Source organism: Alternaria viburni (genome assembly GCF_023758015.1).
Source record: "Alternaria viburni strain BMP 2772 chromosome Unknown scaffold_3, whole genome shotgun sequence".
NCBI lineage: Eukaryota > Fungi > Ascomycota > Dothideomycetes > Pleosporales > Pleosporaceae > Alternaria > Alternaria viburni.
Window position 1 is genome coordinate 163,473 of NW_026055772.1, and position 21,550 is coordinate 185,022.

A 21,550-nucleotide genomic window follows, 5' to 3' on the forward strand; every position below is an offset into this window, starting at 1 on the left:
ACCACGCCTCAATTCTTCACAGCTCGCACTTCAATTCCCCTCAATTGCACTCAAAAACTTTACAACAACTTATCGAAACCATGGTTGCCCACTGCGCGCTATGCCCTGACGAAGGCAAGCTCAGATGTGTCGCCTGCAACGGAATCCAGTACTGCTCCAAGCGGTGCCAAAAGGCCGATTGGAAAGTCCACAAGCTCATCTGCAAGTCCTTCAGCGAGCACATGAACAATCGTCCCAGTCAAAAGCACTACAGCATCATCGTCTTCCCGAAAGATGAAGAGGCGCCTCGCTTCGAGTGGACTCTGTTCGAGCCTGGCACCTACAACGCCAAGATTCCGTCGCCCAAGAAAGCCTACGTGCAAGAGCTGGGCTTCGAGTTTTATGGCGTAAATTGCAACAATCGCAACAACCCCATAGGATACTTCGAGGAAGACAGCACCGATTACACGACTAAGAGGCACATCGCTGGAAAGCATCTCGGATTGCTCTTTACGAGAAACCTGGAATCTTTCGAAGAGCCTCTGCCGGAGGATATACCAATCAGTTCGTCAATATCTTTGTACAAGTCGCACGAGAAATGTACTAACTCAATACAGACAAGAGCTTGATGGACATCGATCCTGAGCTTGCGCGACTCCACGGCAAAGGTCACGTCCTTGCCTGGGGCTGCCATTGTCCCGAAGACAGACGCAAAACCTCCGATCTCAACTGCACACCGGCAGACTTCCGTCACGCTGTGGACGCCCTGAGAAAGAACCACTACAAAGATAGCTTGCGAGCGAAGGAGGTCATATCGAGGAAGACGGGTGGTGTCCTTGCCGTGCGCCTCACTTGCGTGGGCGACAAGCTATTCTTCGGCCATCCTACATATGAGAGCCAGATCGAGCCGCGCTCCATCCTGAGCAAAGATTCTCAGGTCCCCTGCCCAGTCGCCGATAAAGTCGGCATTCCATTGATCATCCGGAAAGAGCCCCCTGCGCTCTCCTGGCGCGACCGCGACGTCGAGTCCCGTCGGGAGAACCACAACGCGGCGATGCTCAACCCGCCTAACCAGAAGACTAAGACCGGCACTCTGATCATTGCTCGCAAGGACGGGAAGCCGCTTTTGCCTACGCACCTCTTCTGCCTCATCATCTACACTGGCGAGAGGCTCCAAGACCCGAAGTACGGTGAGGACGGCCACCGTCTGCCGAGTATGATGTTGCAGAGCCGTTTGAACCTGGTGTCTCCGGAGGACTTCGAGGAGTACTACAACAATGAGTGGCATCGTTTGAAGCTTAGTGAAAGGTTTGTCCCATCGCCTTATCAGATGTACGATGATTATGATGGCGAGATTCATCCTATCAATATGAGATAGATTGGGATGGGAAGGGGAGAAGCATTGGCTTGTGGATGATATGGAGCGATGTAGGAAAGTAAGTAGTTGCAATGACGAGGTACTGAATGTACTCTGTTATATTCAGCTAGATAGCGTCACCCAAAACAACTTACAATCCATATCTACAATTCACTCTTATGTGACACCTCCCTACTAACACCATCACCCTCTTTCCCGCCACCACTCCCCGCCAGCTTGACAGCAATGGTAGGCTTACGTACCAGCGTCTGCAGCACAACACAATACCTCTCGGTCAACTTGCCCAGCTTCTCGATTTCTTCCTCGCTGACCTCCTTGCCATCTTCCCTCTCTCCAAACTTCACCGCGAAATCCAACCGTATGCCTGTTATACCAACAGGTGCCGTCCTGTCTACGCCCAGGGTGCCTTTGAAGTCCAGGTCTCCTTCTGCGGTAACGGTGCCGGAAGCAATGGGTATGCCGAGGGCGGTAGCGACGGCTTTTAGGGTGACCCCTGAGCAGGCTACGAGGGCATCGAGGAGCATGTCTAATTGACGGCGCATAAAGTCAGCATATATACCACGTATAATTCCGATAGAGACATTGCGTACCACCAGAGCATAGTTCCCCGGATATCGCTGGGTCGTCGCCGCCAGCCTTCTGGTGCAGACCGGCTACCCTATGCGCTTCCTTCACAGCTGAGCTATCGGACAGCTTGCATGTTATCGAATGGTCGTCGAGCGAGCCAGTGGATTTGAGAGTGACAACGGCGGAAGAAGGGTCGCTGCGGTACCCGTCTTTGATCGGGGCCTGCTTTTGGCGGAGCGCTTGAGCGGCGGACATGTTTGCGATGAATTGAATGCGAGGTTGGTGTGTGAAGCGATGCGAACTTTGGTATCCAATTTACGGTACAAGAAACTCGTCAGAACACCTAGAATATTCTCAAAGGCTCAAGAGTCGTCGTTAGCCTATACATCATTATGAAGTGTACCCCGCAAGGGGCAGGTGGGAGCTCCGCAGCCCCGCTTCGCCGCTGGTGCGATGGATCAAACAGGAAGGAGGGGTGGCTCGGTCGCGACGTTGCCCAGAGACTTCATATCGAGAGCTTCGGATTCATATGCTGATGAACACGTTTGAGATGGGAGAGATGGAGGATAGCAGCTGCGACCTGCGCGAGTTGGATTTGCCATAGACACGTGCAGACACGCGATAAGATAAGCGTCAGGGGTCCAGCGCGTGTGCGGCGCGCGTCTTCGCTCCACTTCAACGTCATTTCTCGTCACGTCTCTTGACTTCGTACTATCCACATTGCGATCGCGTCCTTTCTTTCGCGTACACTAACCTCCGATCCTCGAGCACGAGTGAGTTAGTGCAAGCCACCTGGGCAAAGCCGAGACAAGTTCGTCTGTTACAGGCTCGTAAGGGTTGGGACGACGGCTATCGTATTGCCAGTAATCCAAGGCCACAGCCTTCGATCCGTAATACATACAGTTCATCCGTAAGCCCTTTCGCCTGTCTTCAATTCTCGCAGAGATGGAATTAGGCACGCGGCCCCCAGCATGCAAAGCCCAACCGAGAGACCGCTACGGTGGCGTATGCGTGTAGCAAACTAATCGGACAGCGCGTGGCTGTGATATGGCGGTCGACAGACACCAGCAGAAGATCTAACGTGCTAATTAGCTCAGTCTCGCGATACCCGTTCACGCGTCTCCATTCTGAGCGCTGCGATCTCGACGTCGACATACTAGCTATCCTACTCCCGCGCAACCGCACTTGCACCTACGCTCTCAGCATGGCTCGCTTTGCCGACCTTCCTACTGAGCTCGAGCTCCAGATCGCGTCACATCTCTCCTCCAAAGATCTCGCCTCCTATGCCCGCATCGGCAAAGTCCAAGCCAAGGTCGCACGCGAGCATCTCTACTCCGCACCGACGATCGAACAACCAGATGAGGGGCATCGGCTAATGATGCTGCTACGCACATTGTTCGCCCGCCCTCAGCTCCTCACAAACATACACTCGATATCGCTCGCTATCGTGAACTGTACTATGCCTTTCGGCCTCGGTTCGACAGCAGAGAGGGCCGAAGCTACACGCATCGATTGGGATACGACTAACAATGCCCGTTTTGTTGAGGTCGATAGAATTGTCGGCAGCCCTCATTGCTTGGGATACAAGGACGTGTATGAGCAGCTCGTCTTCCGCCTCAAAAAAGTCATGGGCAATCATGACTCCGAGCGGTATTGGTTTTCGCATATTGTGAGATGGCGCTCTGCAGCTCTCTACGGCGGATTACTCCGAATCCTGCCTAATCTAGAGCGACTGGAGCTTCAATGCTACACCAATCTACATAAAGGGATATACCTACCTACAGATGAGACAGATCGCAAGTTTTCGGAAAGGCTCTTTCCTTCCACGCCGTGGCGCATAGGCCCGGTGCGTTTCCCGATGTTGAGCGAGCTACATGTCAAGTGCGGACTCTTGATCAATAGCACTCACCTCTTACCCAATTTGAGGACCTTGAAAATTGGTGAGCTCGCAGATCTCCCCCATACTGAGTTTCCGTCCCTAGTACGCATGCACCATTTGTCTGCGTGCGCTTCCTTGTTGCAAGGAGAAAGCCCGGATTGGGCTATGCCTCGACTATATCAACTTGATGATGATATGTTAGAAGTACAAAACTTCGATTTACGCTTCCGGGCACAGACCGTCCGCAGTGTCGGCGGTGGCCCCGTCCGATACGGCGGTATTCTTTCTCTTGCTGGGATGTTGGAACGTCTACATGTTTCTAAGTCAGTTCTAGAGACGCTATCCGTAGAACCCATCGACCATGGCGAACTCCTACACTGTCGGTTTCCAGTTCATCCTGATGGGTTGATATCGGACTTCAGCATGTTTACCAGCCTACGAGAGCTTACTTTGCCCTTTCGACCATCTTCGGACACTCTGGAGGGTAAACTACCCCCAAGTTTGGAAAAGCTTAGTCTACTGTGTACCAGCGCAGTTTCTCCGACATCGGTCGAACATACCCTTCAACACCGGCTCAAATACGGCATCTTCTCGCGTCTCGATCTTTCCCTCTTGTCTGAGGCTGACGTGGACATCAATCACGAAGCCTGGGATACGTTCAAGAAAGCTGGCGTGGCTGTGTATATCTGGGTGCGGCAGTCTGTGCTTCTGTGTGAAATACCTGTGTAGGGTAGGAGGGCTCGGGGAACGGCGTGGACATTTCCTGGTGGATCAACAACAAAGTAGGCAGGTTGTATGAGAGGCGATCATATTGACGCAGATCTGGACATGGCTGTGGGACCATGGCGGACGCTAAGAGACTAAGGGAGTAAGAGCGTCTTCACGTGATCTGGGGCAGCTCCCCTCTGGGCAGCACCTTTCAAGCCTGGGCCACACCACCCAGCAACAACTCCGACTCGGTGAGTGTCAAATTGGTCTGAATCTCCGCGTCTTCGAACACTGCCATCGTTGCAGCTCTCGGTTACTGGATGGCATACTGCAGTGCCTGCAGCCAAGTCTCTGGTTGCGCTCTTTCACCTTCGGGTCACGACTAGCGCCCAACAGTCTGTGCACGAAGCAGCGCGTCATCGTCATTTTGTTGCGACCTTCTCTCGCTATTGTTCAGCTTTTCAGCAGCCCTCACCCCTCTCCATCGTCTAGCTACTCACGAAAAGCGTCTAGCTGGACAGGGCCTACCCCAATACATCTTTGCACAACCCGGTACCACAGGACTTGTCGCCGACATGTCGCTCACCAGCTCCGCCGCTGTGTGCCAAGCTACTCCCGGTAACAAACCGTTCAATTTCGTCGCTCTTCCTCTCGAGGTCAAGGAGCTTATATACAAGCACGCCATGTTCGCTGGCGGCCATCTCAGGAACAAACTCTACGTTCCTACCGACATTCCCACCGACATTCCCGGCAAGAACGCACTTCAGGACTCTTTCCCAGCGATTTGTTTCACCAACAAGCTCGAGCGCATCATCGCTTCCCGACTTTACCTGCGATACCAAACAATCTTCATGGACAACAGTGACGACTCACCAGTTCTTGAAGCTTTCCTATCACAGTTCGGAGAAGCCAATGAGGGACTACGATGGTTGAAACATGTTCAATTTGCCTATTACGGAGACTTCTGTGACGACTTCGGCAAAGCTATACCTTTGATCAAGGTGTGCACCGCGCTAAAGACAGTTGTGTTCCACATGGTCTCACCACATCTTTATAAATGGTCGGAAAGTGGACCGACAGAGAAGAAACCTAGCACCGGTGCTGAGATCTTCGAGCGTCTGCGTCTACATGGCTTGGCCGACTGTGGTCATTTGACCAAGGTTCGATTCCACGTGTTCAAGGGTCGTCGTGCGGAACTGGAGGGCTTGAAGGAGTTGATCCAGGACTTTTCATGTCACTTTCTGGCGTTGCACGGATCGACAGCTTCCAAAAAACTCGATGTCGGTATTGAGGATGAGCATGGTCTGATATGGGTGTTGGAGCCGCAGGTATGAGAGAAGACGCACAGACATGGCGCGGCAAAGTAACTATCGATGGGCCTTTTGCTGCATGCGATTACGACTTCACAAGAGCAGTGGGTGGGTGTAATAGTGAGGGCCGGGGTATAAATTGATGTGTATCACAGTACAATCAACGCAGATGTGGGTTATTGAGGTCGACGTGAAGCTGGGTGAAGGTGAAGGCGAGGTACAATAAGATCCCTGTCTTTTGTCGGCGCGATTCAGTACCTACCAGTGTGTAGGCCCTTGATTGCGAGTAATACGATGTTTAGAGTCTGAGTCCGAAGACAAATTATGTATCATTAGGAATCTCATTTCATCTTTCCTAGTGGCGAGTGCTTGTGCACTCTGCAGTGCATGCCCGTGTCGTTTTGACAGTCATATGAGAGAACGCCTGGGGGCTAAGGCCGAGACAGGCCAAGCTCGATACGCCACCTACTCACCGTGCAGCGTGTCGAAGTAGCAGTCGACAGACTTGATCTTGTTCTGTCCATTGCCGTTAGTTTAGATGTCCTTGTCAAAAGAGGCTAAATATCTAGTGCACTCACATCCAATCCGATAGTAGCAAGATTTCCAAGAGATTCGCGGGTCGAGTACGACGGGTTACCTTGGCACTTGGAATTCCTAGCTTGGGTCAGCCTTGTATCACTTGTGAGCCTGCTTGATGAGACCTACTCGTATAATTTGCAAGTGAAACCCCTGCCCTGATTGTTATAGGGGGGTGGGCATCCATTTAAGGCGACCGAGGAAGCCCAAGGGCTGTCCCTACGATGTATCAGCAAATGTACACGGTGGGGTCTGGTGCGCTTACTCCCTGATTACCCTACAGCCACTATCGCCCTGGTGGCAGTTGTAGGCGACACTTTTGCTACCTTGGTAATCGGGTTGTTCAAATAGGGAAAGCTAAATGGATATCAGCGAGTTGATCAAAAGGACTGTGATGCGTCATACCATGTGCACATCCGCGGTGCTGGTGTCCGCGGTGCCGATGTCTGCGGTTCTGATGTCGGAGTGGCGCTCAGAACGAGCATCAACTCCAGCGACGTGAGCATCCTTATCCAAGAAGCACTGCATGGACCTAATCGTCTCCTGTTCATCATGGTCAGTAAAGGAACGCTTCTTTCACGACGTCCAGACTCATTGGTACTCACATCGAACCTCGGCGTCGACTTTGTGAGATCGTCGATAGACGTGCGCGTCAAAAGAAACCTAGAAGTATAGTCGCAGGTCGGTGTGCTAGCTAACGTTACTCTCGTACCGCAGATGAGCTTGCTCGATAAGACCTACGAGAAGAAGAAACATGCGAATGTCTTGTTCCCAACTGGTGAGCCGTGGGGGCATTTTTGTAGAGTGAGCGAAGAAGCCCATGGCTCAGAGCTTGAATATGTTAGTCATGGTGAAGTGGACTGACTCGGTGCACTCACGCGCCGTCTGCGAGGCAACCATTCATTCCTGTAGCGCATAGGTAGGCTTTAGCTCGCCTGCCTTGCTTGTAAGGTCCTTCGTAGAGGTGTACCTAGAGGGCAGTTAGAGAAGATAAGTAAGAGGTAGTGGTGTGCACGTACAGCAGCCGGAAAAGGGTTAATGTCTGCAGTGCTGACGTCGGCAACCTCCGAGATACCGTCGAGCTTGACGCGGGACGCGCTCGCGAACATTTCCTGAGGCATGATCACTTCGCTGCCGTCGATGACCATAGGCTCATCGCTGAGCTCGATCGTGGTGCCATCAGTCTTTTGCAAAGTGAAGCCAGCTGCAACCGAAAGCAGCGTGAGAAAGAGGATGAGGAGACGCATAGCGGTTGAGAGATTACTGTAGGGAGACGAAGTGATGAGTCGAATTGCGAAGGAGTTGATTTGACTTGTTGGTGGAGGAAGAAGTAAGAGGTAAGGATCGCAGCGGGAGGGCAAGCTTATGTGTTGGGAAGAGTAAGTAAAGGCAGGCTAATTCCAGAGGCAGCAAGTGAGTGCCCGTTTGCCAACATTCCGATCTTTAGTGAAGCCGACGCCTATGTCCGACTTCTGTGTCACGTATGAGAAGTCAGTCGATTGCACGTGCTTTCGCGCAAACGACGCCGCGAGAAAGCTGGTTAATAACACATGTTGGCCTTTCGCTTTCACTTATCAGTGATTGTTGTAGAGGCTCATGATATAGGGCACTAAATCAATGTGATCATTTGAGGCTAGGAAATGCTGAGACAAGCCTCCGCTAGCCCTCCCAGGTACTCATCAGATGTTCGTGACACCCAGCTTTTCTTCCCTTTGGCCTACTATGGCGAAGCTGAAAGAAGCTAAACTGCATCCTACAAGCGTATCTCTCTCGTAAACTGAGTCAATATTGATTCATCATCACCTGGACGGCCCGTCTGTATGCAGCCCTGCCTTCACCTCAAACCCGAAGTCGTACGAAGACGCGACACCTGGTGACCTACCCAAATGTGTGCTCCATGAAGACGTTTGGAGAAACGACACCTAGCGCATTAACCATCAGTTGTGGCGATTCTTAGGTAGTCCGAGTATAATGAGTGCGTCTGGTCAGTGTTGAAGTTCAGTGACTAGCATGGGGTGCTCATACGATAACCCCGCGGGTGGTCGGCGCTAAGGCCCCTGAGCTCTCATTGGCCCCCGCCATTGCCTCCAGGCAGGCAGCTGCTACCACCAGAGAACCCCGAGCCTCGTAGCCTTCACCCTAGATCTGCCACAATGCATCAATCAAGTGTTGGCAATCTGCTTAACCTACTCCCTCGACCTCCATGGACGCAGCCACTCAATTGGGATCTAGGAATGAACTGGGGTGGCGAAAAACGTGTCTTCTTCCCTGCGTACGTAAGGCATCGTGACGGCAACAATACATCGCAACCATCGCCTACCGGGTTCTCTTCATTCCAAAGGCTTCCCACCGAACTTAAGCTCCGTATCCTCTCATGTTGTTCGATACCAACCCTTTGGCAGCTCATGCGAACGTCATCCATGCTACGCATCGAGTCATCAAAGCTATTCTGGGGACATCCCGATGCCTCTTTCCTCATGTCCAGTTGTTGGATTAGTAGAGGCGGCTATTCTGGTCATACTTGCGTCGACCTTGCGTTCCTTGCCTACGTACAAAACGTAGAGATTGAGTACAGCTGCCTGCACTATTGGCTTTGGCCGAAACGAGAAGCAAAGGCATCATTCCGCCTAGAAGACGTGCAACAAGACATTGTGGCTGGATTCTGGTCTACATTGAAGAAGAGATGCCCGGCAGCTAAGAGGGTAGTGTTCAATCAGAATTTGATGCTCTGCGACATCATTGAGGAAGTCGAGAAGGTGCCACTATGCCTGGAAGTATTGTTACGAGCTTCTCCAAAAGACATCGTCGCTGAGGCAGTCATCATGCAGACGCGAGAGAAAGGTGAAAATTGGAAAACCGACTTGTACAGCTATAGGGAGAAGCCGCAGTGGAGAAATGCATACTTTCGGCCTCTTGGAGATGGAGGCTGGGAATATCTTGATGCGACAGCGCGTAACAACACAGTACTAGTGCCTGGACGGCTATTTCGCGGTATAGTCGGGCAGTTTGAGAAAGATAGCTTTATCTTGGATAGGATCATCTTTCAAGAACGCGCGTTTTGGCCTCTCGTCATAGAAGCCTTGGACCGACACCACTTCGATAATGGGAAAAGCAATGCTTTCGAATGCCCTAAGCTCGAATGCACGGTGAGATTTACAAAGGCTGGCGAATGGACGATACATGCAGCGACTACGTCACATGGCTACGCTCGAGCTGAGGATGATCTCTTTGATATACTGCCTACAGAACTGCGAGGAGAATTCGAGGACAGACACAATGTTTTGATGATGAAGAGACAGGAATTGAGGGAGGACTACACAAAGATCTTGAAAGATTGGAACGAAGAAGGCGGGGAAAAGAGAAAAAGAATGGAACAAGAATATCTTCAACAACTGGAAGACGATCCAGATTGGGCGACAGACCAGCCGGCGGCAGATCACCGGATCTGGAGGAATTTCACAAGCATGATGGACCTGACCTAGAATGGATAGTGAACAGGGTTTGCGACCTGGCGGAGAGTGTATAATGACATTGTAGGGAACTAGTTCGGTCGCGACTCGGTAGTTTCAAAGGGTCGCATGCCGGTAGTCGGAAAATGCAGTGATCAATGCAAGCTAGATCGTTTGGAGCCTCACGGGCGCGACGTGAGCTTGATCAGGATCAGTAATGCTATCAAATGCCCAAGTCGCAGTAGAGCCGGCTCGGTTTGTTCGGTTCCGTACAGTGTCTTCGGTACCAACTCAACCATGAGTTCGAGATCAGGTGCATCGGCAAATTGTAAAGAGCTGAACGATCCGGTGATGTGTTTACTCAACAGGCTACGGATATCACCCTACTCCACCTCCGATGGGGCCAGCGCGTGCACTGAGATGCTCAGTCGGACACCGACTTTGCCATCTCGAACCATCGGGCCGTAAAATTTTCTCGCTCAGCATGTACGCTACTAGGCGTATCGATATGCAAATTTTGAGCCTCATCCTACCCACAACGCGTCTCGAAGCACGCGTGGGCCGTTCGGAGCTGTCGGAGCATCCGGAAACGGAAAGCCGACCGCCACTATAACGTGAATTCGCGTGGCAGACCGTCTAGAAGTCAGCGACTTGCATGCCCCACGTGCAAATGTCGGGGGCCGGTCGGGGGCAGGTCGGAGGTGGATCGAGAAATCGATAGTGGAGATTCCGCGGAGGAGTGAATCGTGCACCGGCAGCCGGTGTGCCATGGGGGCGAGGCGCCAGGCGTTCGAGACGGTAGCCGAGCTGACGTCACGGGTCGCATTCTTAAGTTCGATAATCAAGGCTAAGACGCGTGGCGCAGCTTGGCGCGGACGATCGGCGCAGCTTGGTCTGCCTTCTTTCGATGCTTAGAGGGCGGGCGGAGGCCTTGTGTTGGAGGCTTAAAAGCCAAGATCAAGTGTTGCGAAACCATCTGTGGTGTGGGAATCGTGCGAAGATAAGACTTGCAATGCAGTCAAGGATGACGTAGCACACCTTCTACCGATTACTCGGTGTACACCCGACAGTGAGGAGATGGCAAGGCGTCCCGCGTGTCTGTCCAAAGCCAATACTACCTTCGCTTCGGTCGACGCGCACTTAAGTTTCGACCCATATTTAATGCTACATCGCCTGGTCTGAGAGGTCCCGGGGACAGTGTCCAACGGCCTCTAGCACCAACGCGCCATAGCGCTCAAGCCCTGTCAGCCGTGGAAGCTGTAATATGACGTTTCGAGGATTCGAGCGCGTGCCTTGTGATGCGCACAGTGTGCATTGGGCTCTTTGGAGCGTGCACCCGCGCCTCTGGATTCACTGCGCGTCTTATAAGTTGCTTCTTCCGCCTGCGTGACGTCTGGGTTTTATCATCTTACCCCAGATTCTCCCACCCAGTCCCCGCAACTGGTTCCCGGGTTGACTACTTTTGACCAACAACCCACCCAAGCGCATTGCTGTCGACAACATGGCGTCTGCAGCAGAGCGTAAGCCCGAAATCCACGACATGGACACCGTCAACAAGAACGAAGCTGGTGACGCTGAGAAGAAGAGCGCTTCCGACGGTGACCTTCACCACACTGAGAACCCGGCCGATCACGCGATCACCGCCGCCGACAAAGAACACTACGAGAAGTACGGCACCTACGATCGCTACGAAATCACCGAGGAAGACTGCTACGACGAACTCGGGTTTTGCTTCCCAACATGGAAGAAATGGACCATTCTCAGCATCGTCTTCATGGTGCAGGTCAGCATGAACTTCAACACCTCGCTGTACAGCAACGCCGTCGGGGGTATCTCTGAAGAGTTCAGCGTCAGCAAGCAGGCAGCGCGTCTGGGTGCAGCCATCTTCCTCATCACCTACGCGTTCGGTTGTGAGCTCTGGGCTCCCTGGAGTGAAGAGCTAGGACGATGGCCTATCCTCCAGCTCAGTCTCTTCTTTGTCAACATCTGGCAAATTCCCGTGGGCATTGCGCCCAACTTCGGTACCATCCTTGGATTCCGTGCACTCGGCGGTCTCTCTACTGCGGGTGGTTCAGTCACTCTCGCCATGGTCGCGGACATGTGGGAACCGTAGGTACTTGGCGCCTTCATTCGATTTTCGTACTAACAGTGTTAGTGACAACCAACAATACGCCGTCGCGTTCATCGTCTTCTCCTCCGTCGGCGGCTCGGTCCTCGGACCCATCGTGGGTGGCTTCGTCGAACAATTCCTCGCCTGGAGGTGGAATATCTGGATCCAGTTGATCTTCGGTGGAGCCGTCCAAATCGCCCACGCCATCTTCGTTCCCGAAACCCGTACCACCGTCCTTATGGACCGGATCGCTAAGAAGCGCCGTACAGAAGGCGAGAAGAACGGCAAGCCCAACAACATCTGGGGACCCAACGAGCTCAAGACGTTCAAGGAACGTTTCAGTGTTCACGAGATTCTCGTTACCTGGGTCCGTCCCTTCCGCATGTTCGTCACGGAACCCATCGTGCTCGTTCTCTCCCTGCTCTCCGGTTTCTCCGATGCCATCATCTTCATGTTCCTGCAGTCTTACGCACTCGTATACGAGCAATGGAACTTCTCCGCCTACGCTATCGGACTGACCTTCATCGCTATCGGTATCGGCTACTTTATCGCGTGGTTCTCGTTCTTCCCGGCTATCAAGCGCAACGAGCGCCTCCGTCGCGACCACCCCGATGATGAGAGGTCCCAATACGAGGCGCGTCTTTGGTGGTTGCTGTACACCGCGCCATGCCTTCCTATCGGTCTCATCATCTTCGCTTGGACAAGCACTGGCCCACCAATCCACTGGATTGGATCCCTGATTGGATCAGCCATCATTGGTATCGCCAACTACGCCATTTACATGGCAACCATCGACTACATGATCTGCGCGTACGGTCCTTACTCAGCCTCCGCGACTGGTGGTAACGGTTGGGCTCGTGACTTCCTCGCTGGTGTTCTTACCCTCCCCGCCACGCCTTTCTTCTCCAACATTGGCGGAGAAAACCATCTTGCGTACGCGTCCACGATCCTCTTCGCTATATCTCTTCTTCTCGTAGTTTCGGTCTACGTCATCTACTGGAAGGGTCCCGAACTCAGGAAGCGCAGTCCCTTCGCACAGCAACTCAGTGCTGCTCGTGACGAGACTGGTGGCCGCCGTGTCAGCAGTCTGCCAGGCATGTACGGTTCTCGCGCAAACTCATTCGCGCAGCAGGGCGGCTCGATGCCCAACTCTCGCAGGGGTAGTGTGGTGCGCGGTGTTCCGGGTGGCGAGAACAGGTACGCGATGCACCGCAGGCAGAGTGCGCGCAGTGCCGTGGGTGCTTGAGCGCCGTTTGAGCTTCTTAGTAATACAGACGATATGGCATAATGATATCCTAATGTTCATAAATTGATTGTGTTGCTCTCGTGAAGATGTTGGTGACGGATGGCGATCCCAAGCCTTGTGATCTGTGCTGGCTCTTACATAATCGAATCTGCCCTGCTGTTGCCGTTGTTGCGCGACTTCCCTTGAGACACCACGAACACTAAAATCCTTGTTGTTTTTATACCAATACGATGACGCGACCGCTGGTGCGACAGCACCAGCACTCCTGTGACGAAGAGCCCATGTACCTTCATACTGCGGGCGCCACCAAATAACATCTTGCCGACCCAGCGGCCTAGCTAGGTTTGCGACCAAAGCATTTCGTCCACACGCGAAAGAATGGGACTGCATCCACCAAATCCAAACAATACCCCTTAGAGACAAAGATAAGTTTGTCTTATCGCCATCGTGCTGTTATACAACCGCATTCGGGACTGTCTTTGGGGTTATCTCCTCCGGGTTGACCGGGGTGTCCGTCCCATTCCCATGTGTGTGCGTACTCTCTTCGAGCCTGCTCTTTTTCGAGAAGAAGCGCAAGATCTTCTTCTCGACATCAATACCCTTAGCCTGCCAGGTTATTGCTTCCTCGAACTCATCGAACTTCACGCCAGCTTCTTTCGCACGTTTACGGATCCCACGAGTTCGGAACAGCCAGACCCAGTGTGAGACGACCATACTCATCTCGATGGCACAGCTAAGCATCGTTAGTCTTATTCACTGATGACATGATTACCACGATACATACCATAATGCGTACATGGTCCCGAAGAGCACGTCAAACTCGTTCTGGGCTACGAGAGCCATCAGCGAGAAGAACGCGCCGTTCCAATCGATGGCCAAGAAGATGAAGTCTATACCTACGACACGGCCCCGTCTCTTGAGTAGCTCAAATGGGATAGGTATGTAGCCTGAGATGAGAGTGAGAAAGGCGACGATGCCGATCAATAGGACTGGCCACTCCAACCCGTCGGCGTATGGCTGTCGGATAGCATAAACAAGACCAACTTCAACCCCTGCGAATAAGACGAGAAGAGCGAAGAGCAGAAGAGATGCAGTCCAGGTTCGCCATTTCCTAATCCTGGTTAGCCGTCCGATCTTGACAGGCAATGTGGTTTCATTTCGATGGACTCACCGGCTGTAAATCAGACACTGCGCCCAACTAACACCGCACAACACACAGAAGCACTGCGGCTGGACGATAAGCGGGATGTTGAATTGCTGCGCGATGGCGTACACTCCGAAGGGCACTCCACTAATTGACCATAGCAGCATCATGGACTCAGGCAGTCCATCTGTTTTCTTGGTTCTCCAGTTCCGGTATATTTGCGGTAGTAATTGGACGCACCAGAACACTGTTCCAATGGTCCCGAGTACGTTCGCAGCTAGAGGTATTGACGTCTGTGGCGCCATTTCACGTCGGCGGAATGAATTCGAGAATGAATAACACGATTATGATCCCAAGGGTTGCGAGGTTGGAAGCTCTATCGCAACTCAGGTAAGAGGTATTGATGTGTCCTAAGTATCGGTGGCGAACTAGGAAGTGAAATTGCTGGCCCGCTATCTAGCTCACATGCCGACCAGTGCGAGCGCGGTGCAACAGCGGCTCAACCACAAAATCGCAACTTGGGAAAGTCGTTATCCTTTCACTGTTTCTCCGCTTCCTAGATGGGCGAAGATTAAGCCAATCCTACTGGTGTATTCTGCGTTCGCTTGGTCCCGTGATGCGGGTAGCTAGGATCACGCTATACGAGTCGAGGCAATAGATAACATGTCGTGCATGAGCTTTCCCCACTCTTTTCTACGGATGCCAATCCGGGTTGTAGACCCTCGGTATGCTGCCCGAGTCCTTTTGTCTGAGATGCTTCGTTCGGGTTTCGCGCGCGGGCTTCAAGTCTTCCCGTGAGGGACTTTGAGTGTGTACATTGGTCGGGTTGATAAGTCGATAACGGTGGTTTACCAGAGTTGTGCGTCGAAATGGTCGTTCCCGTACTCAACCATAGTCTACAATACTTCTAGTTCGAGAGGGATATGTTATCCGATTCATTTTTCGTGTCTTGGGCTCTTTGTCAACTCCTTAGCTGTACATTCATTTCCATTAAAACCGTCACTACTGTCGTCAATCCTGTTTTCTAACAATACTCTACACCAATTGACTTGGGAAGCTTTAGACAAGTACCACAGTAAGTGGTATTAATGCCTGTGAGCTCTATGAAGAATGTATGACGGGAATCGTTACTGCGTTAAGAAGACTGTAGATCCGAAAGAAAGGTGGATATGAGGAAGTAGCCGCATCGTTATTGCGTTATGCACGTAGTGAATATGCGGGTGCATACACGGCTGCCTATGGCTACCACTTCGCATATATATTCCGTGCTCTATTGACTGCATAACACAGAAGATCGTCCTATCAACCTACAACAACCCCCTCAACACATACCGCGTACCTTTCGCAAAATCACTATGGCCGCCGCAACCCAGCCCGATGGCTTCTTGACTCTTCCCGCCGAGCTCCAAGTCAAGGTCTACAAATACGTTCTTGCCGCCGCTCCGAAAGCACCTGGCCCAGGTAATCTCGCACCTTATGCCGGTCTTCTTCTGTCGTGCAAGAAGGTTGCCTTCGACTTCGAGTACGAATGGGCGAAACACTACAACGCGCGTCTCCAACATATCGTCGAGAACACTTGCTTTCGCCCATTGCCTGTCAAACAGTATGGGCATGCGGCGCATCTTCGTATCTTAGTCACACAGCCGGGGCCGGGCCCGGGGCCATACGTTTACGATGTACGAGCACCACCAGACTTCCTGGAAATGACGCGGTTCTACACTCTGAGGCTATCCTACCCAGCTCGCGATCTTACAGTAGATCAATTTCTCTCCTTAGGTCAAGCACTTCAACTCCAGGCCCTGCAGTCAGGAGTCGCATCAAGCGGAGTCTTCCCTCGGGTCGACTTCAGGGCGCAGGAAATACACTGTTCTTCTAAACCGATTTTCGAACTCCAACACTCCCAGAGTAGCCAGCATGGAAGCCAGAGCGATCATGTTCGGCGTCTGACCCTCGAATCCATACCAGCTGAGATTCGGGATCAGATTTTGTACCATGTGCTATCCGAGGGTCCGACTATGGAACAGATTTGCGATTGGTTGGATGTGTTCAATAACTCGCCTATGATTCAGGGCCACATTATGTACCGCGCCTTCGGAGACAGTTGGTTCAGGCTTCGGTGAATATAGCAAGCGGGGCACATGGAGGAGGTTTTGAAGGTGTCGATAATCCAGAAGGGAACGAGCCACGTAATGAGAGCACTGATGAGATCTTCATGTATATAGCAGGGTCCAGTAAGGGAAAGCATCCAGACTCCAGTCCCCAATAGTTCGCTCATGAAGCCATCACCAAAATCGACAGTGTGTTCGTGAATGTATTGTACTCGGTGTAGCTTCAGTTGACGTCTTCTCATTCTGCGTGCCAAGTCCTACTAGCGTATCAGCAGATGTCCCCATCGTGTCCTCCGGGTCGAAAATCTCCTGCGCTACATTGCGCCATTGTTTGAGCGAGATCTATGCATAGTGTGGGGATATCTGTCGACGGAAGTGAGCGGAGTCCTGTCAGCCCATTTGGGTGATTATGTAAGATAAGCTAAGTGAGCGGCGCCGATCTTCATACGTCACAACCCCCTCGCATCAGTCACCGCCAAATCCATCAGCACAACGTCGGGCATTTCTGCAGCATATCTACCCATCTTACAACTACCAACGAAAACGCAGTCAGATATATGCGCCTTTTCAATTACTAGACACTGTGATGTACGGCAGCGTCTTTCTCACGTAATGAAGATGAACCTAGAAATATGGCAAGTGCGCTCGGCCGGAGGCACTACCACTGAAAACCACCGAGATCCGCTACCCTAAACCACGCGGTGCCCAGAGGGTCATAACCATCGCGATCAGCACTCAGCTTGCAGCAAAGACACTGTTAGCTGCTGTTGAGGAGAAGCAAACTATCCCCCAGTGTCTAGTATTATTTTAGAGGTATTAGGCATTAGAATACACTAATTAATTTATCTAGTCTCTATAGTATAATCTACTAAGTTCTTTTTTATATATTCTAACTATTCTATAAATTCTTCTATCTATTCTACTACTTCTCTAGCTTATAAGTTAAGTAGTTAGTAATTTTAGTAGCTTTAATTATTATTAACATTTAGTAACTATAGTTATTAACTAATAATAAAAGTTATAGCTTTAGTATTAAGAGCTTTAATAGTATATTAAAAAAGCGTTTTAAGCGCTGTTATTTTTTTATTTATAAATAAAATAATATTACTTAAAAAATATAAGATAGTATTTTTTATAGTGTATATAGGCACTAGCTTAATAGTAATTACTTTAATACTTAATTAGTATAAGCTATACTAAGCTTCTAACTAAAAAATTATACCTAATATAAGTTAGTAATATAAACTAAAATTATTCTTAACTATAACTATATTACTAAACTTATTATAGCTAGAATAAGCTAAAGAAGTAAAAAGTATTTAATTTATAGTAAATAGTAAATATAATAATATTAGTAGAAATTTATAGTAATAAAAAGAAGTTAAGCGTAGCTTACGTAAAATTTCTACTTTTAGAAATAAGTAACTATAGTATTATAAGATTTATACTTATAGTTCTGCTACTTTTGCTTTTATAGAATACATACTAAACATTACTACTCGCAACTCTAACAGACACCTAGAGAAGCAAACTAAAGCTACCATCTCATCTCATTCGCAACTCGCCCAATCAGCATATGCGGCCCAAGATCCCGACAGCCATCCAAGATACGATCGACGTCATTATAGTCCGTTGTTTTGCTCGAGGCATCTCAAGCGATCCAATTCCGTTGTAAGAAGTGTTCGCATCGAGGTGTATCGTGATGTGCAGAGCTCAGGTGTCATTCCGATGGAACGCCTATCATGCACGCGCGTCGAAGGTCCCTTGTCGTTACCGGATCTTTACATCCTGAACTTTGTGGGGTAGCGCCATCGGCTCCGCGATCCCCCAATAGTGCAAGCCACGGGCCGCTTCAAACAACGAAATTTTCTTAATAGCCTTGGTAGGCTCTACCTCACATCTCGCTATGCATCCCACGACATCCGCAACGAATGCCTCCTAGGACTCCCCATGGGCGAAGAGATCGCTCCACCCCAAGATTTCGGTGCTTGGGGTCCGTTTGTTCGCGACAACTACCGCCCTATACGTGTGACCCGCGCGGACATAGCTGTAGCGGCTGCAGCATTCGGGTTGACCAACTTCTTCGCCATAACCGCAGCCTTCATCGCCATTAGGCAGACGAAAGCATGTCGGCGCCCGAGGACCAGTCTCTATATCTGGATGGTTTGGCTGGAAATCGCGGCTTCGGTAGCTCTCGCCATCGATTGCCTGTTGTATCTGTTGAGGATTATAGAACCTAGCTTTTACTTCTTCTTCTCAGTCCGCAAGTATACCGTAGCCTTGGCATCTGTACTTGGCTGACATCAGCAGTGCTTTGCTGGGTTTTTCAAATTCAATTACTGCCTCAAATCATCATCAATCGCATTCGCATCATCCTTGGGGATCGAGTCAAAGGCCGGCGCCTCGTCGCAGGCGCCGCGATCTATGTGACCTTGATCAATATCAGCGTGTTCATCATCTGGATACCTGCGCGGCTGCAAATAAGCTCAAAGTGCGCCTGCAATCCGTTTTTCACAAGTACGCCCACTAATGGACGCAGTTGGGTTCGAATTAACGCTATTTGGGATCGCACCGAGAAAGTATTATTTCTTCTCCTCGATGGATACCTCAATTGGTACTTCATTCGCGTCGTCAATGCGGATCTGGTTAAGAACGGCTTAAGCAAGTACAATCGCCTGGTCCGTTTCAACAAGCGCATCATTGTCGTCTCTCTCCTGTTGGACGTCTTGATCATTGGCGCGATGAGCATCCCCAATGGATTTGTGTGAGTTTGGCTTGCTCAAGTGCACCCTCGCTCAACGCGACTAACTTTTACAGCTATGCTATGTTCCATCCTCTTGCATACCTGGTCAAGCTCAACATAGAAATGTCTATGGCTCACCTCATCAAGACCATAGCCCTAGGCAGCCCGAACCCTGGTAACGACCCTTCACGACTCTTGACTTTCTCGTCTTCGCCCGGTGAAGACATGTTCAATGCCGATATGTTTGCGGAAGTACCACAGCAACGACGTTCGCTCATTCGCGGTTTGTTCGGCAGCGACCATATCTCGTTCTCGCAGGAAGATGTCCGCATGAGAAAACCGGGAGATTCCTCTACAGGTAGCACATCCGTGCCTGATTACGAACTGCCGTCTTGGAAACCTAGGGCGGAGAAGGAGCCTGATATGGTTGGCAGCGATGATCTCAGCTCTGAAGCGAAGAACAACACGAGAACCCACCAAGAGAACTGTCGTCAGGAGAGGAAGGTGCCGAGCAGGACCAGAAGTCTAGATGGAGGACCAAGCATCCCCATGCCAGCGGCAGTACATCTTCCTACTCGAGCAAACACGTCGGAAGTTGGTTGAACAATTCGTGCGAATGCTACATTCATCACCTAGCAACTACTTAGACCAGGGGTACAATCCTCCTGACGCTAGTAGTACGTCATGTTGCCGACTGCGGATCGCACCGAGCCCACTCAACACGAACCGGGACCATTGACCTACCAGAGGGATGCGTGATGGGACCAGTGATGCTGCTTAGTTTGAAGCAAATCGCATCGCCTCAACAAATCGCCATTACATACGCCCCTTGATCGTCATGTAAGAGGTACGAGGCTGCATGCAGGCTTCTCATGTCACACAGCGTCTTCGTGTCGCGTGAGCACACGATGATTATCCCCAAGGGCTTGAGGAAGTGGCGCATACACTTATCAATCCTCCGCACGAGTTTACAGATGCGAGAGTAATGCGCACACGTACCGGAGACCAGCCATGTTGCTGGTTGAACGACACACTGTTTGGGCCAAGGCTGTTCCCATAGTATTGGGGGTTACTACTACAAGATTACCGCACAAAACGTGTCACGGGCGGCTGCTTGTCCGTGTGCCCTCAAAGAGTTTTCACACAGACTATTGGGAGGAAGTGCAACAACGCATACGTACCGCAATACCCCTGATCTAAACTGTTCTTTCGTTTGGCCGCTAATCAAGAATAAATCCATTGGTCAGACTGGCTCGTACAAGCGCTATGGGTACTTACGGCTGTGAAACAAACATGCCGCGAGAGGAAACATGCGCGTGGTATACCTAGCCGATAACCGAAGACTATTGACTGAAAGAGATTGTCTTCCCGCTTGGTACTCCGTGTTATGATGTTGCCTGGTAAGAGATGCGCAGCACGTAGGTACCACGAGAGAATGAATCAAATGATTGTTTGATATCCAAATATAAGAACTGGCATCACCCCATCGTGCCGGCTGTTGATACTTCTTCATACGCACCTAAACCCACCTGAACGTGGGACTTAGCAATCGAGCAACTTCACCAACGTTCCGTACATCGAACCCACTGAGTTTCAACATGAAGTACCATCTGTCTTTCGTCGCTTTCATGGCCATCGGCTTTGCCGCAGCAGAAGGCATTCGGGGCGAAGCTCGCATTGAGAAGAAAAGAGCAGAGTCAGATCTATGTATGTACACCCCTTCCACCCAATCATATCAATCCCCAAACTGACAACCTCAGATTCCGTTCCCGTCCCCGACTCAGTGCACATAGAGTCCTACCCTGCGATGCCACCGCCTGTAGAGCCTACCGACATCAGCTCCGACGACTCGTGCTCCACGGCCCTCACCACAATCACGACTACGCGTACCGTCTCAGTGATCACGCAGATCCCTTCCAGCCTCGCTAGCGTCACCGGTACCGTTGACCTAAGCTCCTCTATGCCTTCTCAGTCAGCACCTTCGACGAGTGAGACCGGCCTCATAGAACTCACTACTTGGCTTGCGCCCCAGCCATCAACCGCTACGGCCACGGATTTCGTGCCCGCCCCGAGCAGTGTCGCTTCTGATGGTGAGGAGAGCAGTGCTGCGCCTCCGTATGCTCCTGCTCCTAGTGCTAGTGATACGACGACGGCGACTGTTATTATTGAACCGACTTCGTCCACGTCGAGTGCTTCGGGTCTGCCGGGGTTTACGGATGCTGCTGGGACGGTCGGGGTGCCGGTGGTTGTTGTTGGAGTTCTTGGGTGGGTGGCTTTGGTGCTTTAGGAGGGGAGGGTATGTGGTCACTTGGCATTGGGAGGGGGGAGTAGATAGTAACGTTTTACGCAAATG

At 51.2% G+C, this 21,550-nt stretch overlaps 10 protein-coding genes across 10 annotated transcripts; 7 read left to right on the forward strand and 3 right to left on the reverse strand.

Annotated features, from left to right (window-relative positions):
• Window positions 1-80: 80 nt before the first annotated feature.
• Window positions 81-1,357, forward strand: J4E79_001692 (uncharacterized protein; the record flags this gene model as incomplete). Its single annotated transcript, XM_049350600.1, has 2 exons — window positions 81-543; window positions 597-1,357. The coding sequence occupies 2 exons, from the start codon at window positions 81-83 to the stop codon at window positions 1,355-1,357; spliced, it is 1,224 nt and encodes a 407-aa protein (XP_049214439.1).
• Window positions 1,358-1,500: 143 nt separating this feature from the next.
• On the reverse strand, window positions 1,501-2,179 carry J4E79_001693 (uncharacterized protein; the record flags this gene model as incomplete). The annotated part of the gene is made up of 2 exons (XM_049350601.1): window positions 1,501-1,883; window positions 1,948-2,179. 2 exons carry the CDS (start codon window positions 2,177-2,179, stop codon window positions 1,501-1,503), a joined length of 615 nt encoding a protein of 204 aa, XP_049214440.1.
• A 949-nt stretch (window positions 2,180-3,128) lies between these two features.
• J4E79_001694 (uncharacterized protein) lies at window positions 3,129-3,826 on the forward strand (the record flags this gene model as incomplete). The annotated part of the gene is made up of 2 exons (XM_049350602.1): window positions 3,129-3,574; window positions 3,718-3,826. The coding sequence occupies 2 exons, from the start codon at window positions 3,129-3,131 to the stop codon at window positions 3,824-3,826; spliced, it is 555 nt and encodes a 184-aa protein (XP_049214441.1).
• A 1,260-nt stretch (window positions 3,827-5,086) lies between these two features.
• On the forward strand, window positions 5,087-5,845 carry J4E79_001695 (uncharacterized protein; the record flags this gene model as incomplete). Its single annotated transcript, XM_049350603.1, has 1 exon — window positions 5,087-5,845. The coding sequence occupies one exon, from the start codon at window positions 5,087-5,089 to the stop codon at window positions 5,843-5,845; it is 759 nt and encodes a 252-aa protein (XP_049214442.1).
• A 441-nt stretch (window positions 5,846-6,286) lies between these two features.
• On the reverse strand, window positions 6,287-7,644 carry J4E79_001696 (uncharacterized protein; the record flags this gene model as incomplete). The annotated part of the gene is made up of 5 exons (XM_049350604.1): window positions 6,287-6,337; window positions 6,400-6,475; window positions 7,139-7,228; window positions 7,276-7,367; window positions 7,417-7,644. The coding sequence occupies 5 exons, from the start codon at window positions 7,642-7,644 to the stop codon at window positions 6,287-6,289; spliced, it is 537 nt and encodes a 178-aa protein (XP_049214443.1).
• Window positions 7,645-11,347: 3,703 nt separating this feature from the next.
• J4E79_001697 (uncharacterized protein) lies at window positions 11,348-13,202 on the forward strand (the record flags this gene model as incomplete). The annotated part of the gene is made up of 2 exons (XM_049350605.1): window positions 11,348-11,955; window positions 12,002-13,202. 2 exons carry the CDS (start codon window positions 11,348-11,350, stop codon window positions 13,200-13,202), a joined length of 1,809 nt encoding a protein of 602 aa, XP_049214444.1.
• A 453-nt stretch (window positions 13,203-13,655) lies between these two features.
• Window positions 13,656-14,651, reverse strand: J4E79_001698 (uncharacterized protein; the record flags this gene model as incomplete). Its single annotated transcript, XM_049350606.1, has 3 exons — window positions 13,656-13,935; window positions 13,987-14,313; window positions 14,374-14,651. The coding sequence occupies 3 exons, from the start codon at window positions 14,649-14,651 to the stop codon at window positions 13,656-13,658; spliced, it is 885 nt and encodes a 294-aa protein (XP_049214445.1).
• Window positions 14,652-15,701: 1,050 nt separating this feature from the next.
• J4E79_001699 (uncharacterized protein) lies at window positions 15,702-16,466 on the forward strand (the record flags this gene model as incomplete). The annotated part of the gene is made up of 1 exon (XM_049350607.1): window positions 15,702-16,466. One exon carries the CDS (start codon window positions 15,702-15,704, stop codon window positions 16,464-16,466), a length of 765 nt encoding a protein of 254 aa, XP_049214446.1.
• Window positions 16,467-19,195: 2,729 nt separating this feature from the next.
• On the forward strand, window positions 19,196-19,800 carry J4E79_001700 (uncharacterized protein; the record flags this gene model as incomplete). Its single annotated transcript, XM_049350608.1, has 2 exons — window positions 19,196-19,218; window positions 19,272-19,800. The coding sequence occupies 2 exons, from the start codon at window positions 19,196-19,198 to the stop codon at window positions 19,798-19,800; spliced, it is 552 nt and encodes a 183-aa protein (XP_049214447.1).
• A 995-nt stretch (window positions 19,801-20,795) lies between these two features.
• Window positions 20,796-21,484, forward strand: J4E79_001701 (uncharacterized protein; the record flags this gene model as incomplete). The annotated part of the gene is made up of 2 exons (XM_049350609.1): window positions 20,796-20,904; window positions 20,958-21,484. 2 exons carry the CDS (start codon window positions 20,796-20,798, stop codon window positions 21,482-21,484), a joined length of 636 nt encoding a protein of 211 aa, XP_049214448.1.
• Between the last annotated feature and the right edge of the window lie 66 nt (window positions 21,485-21,550).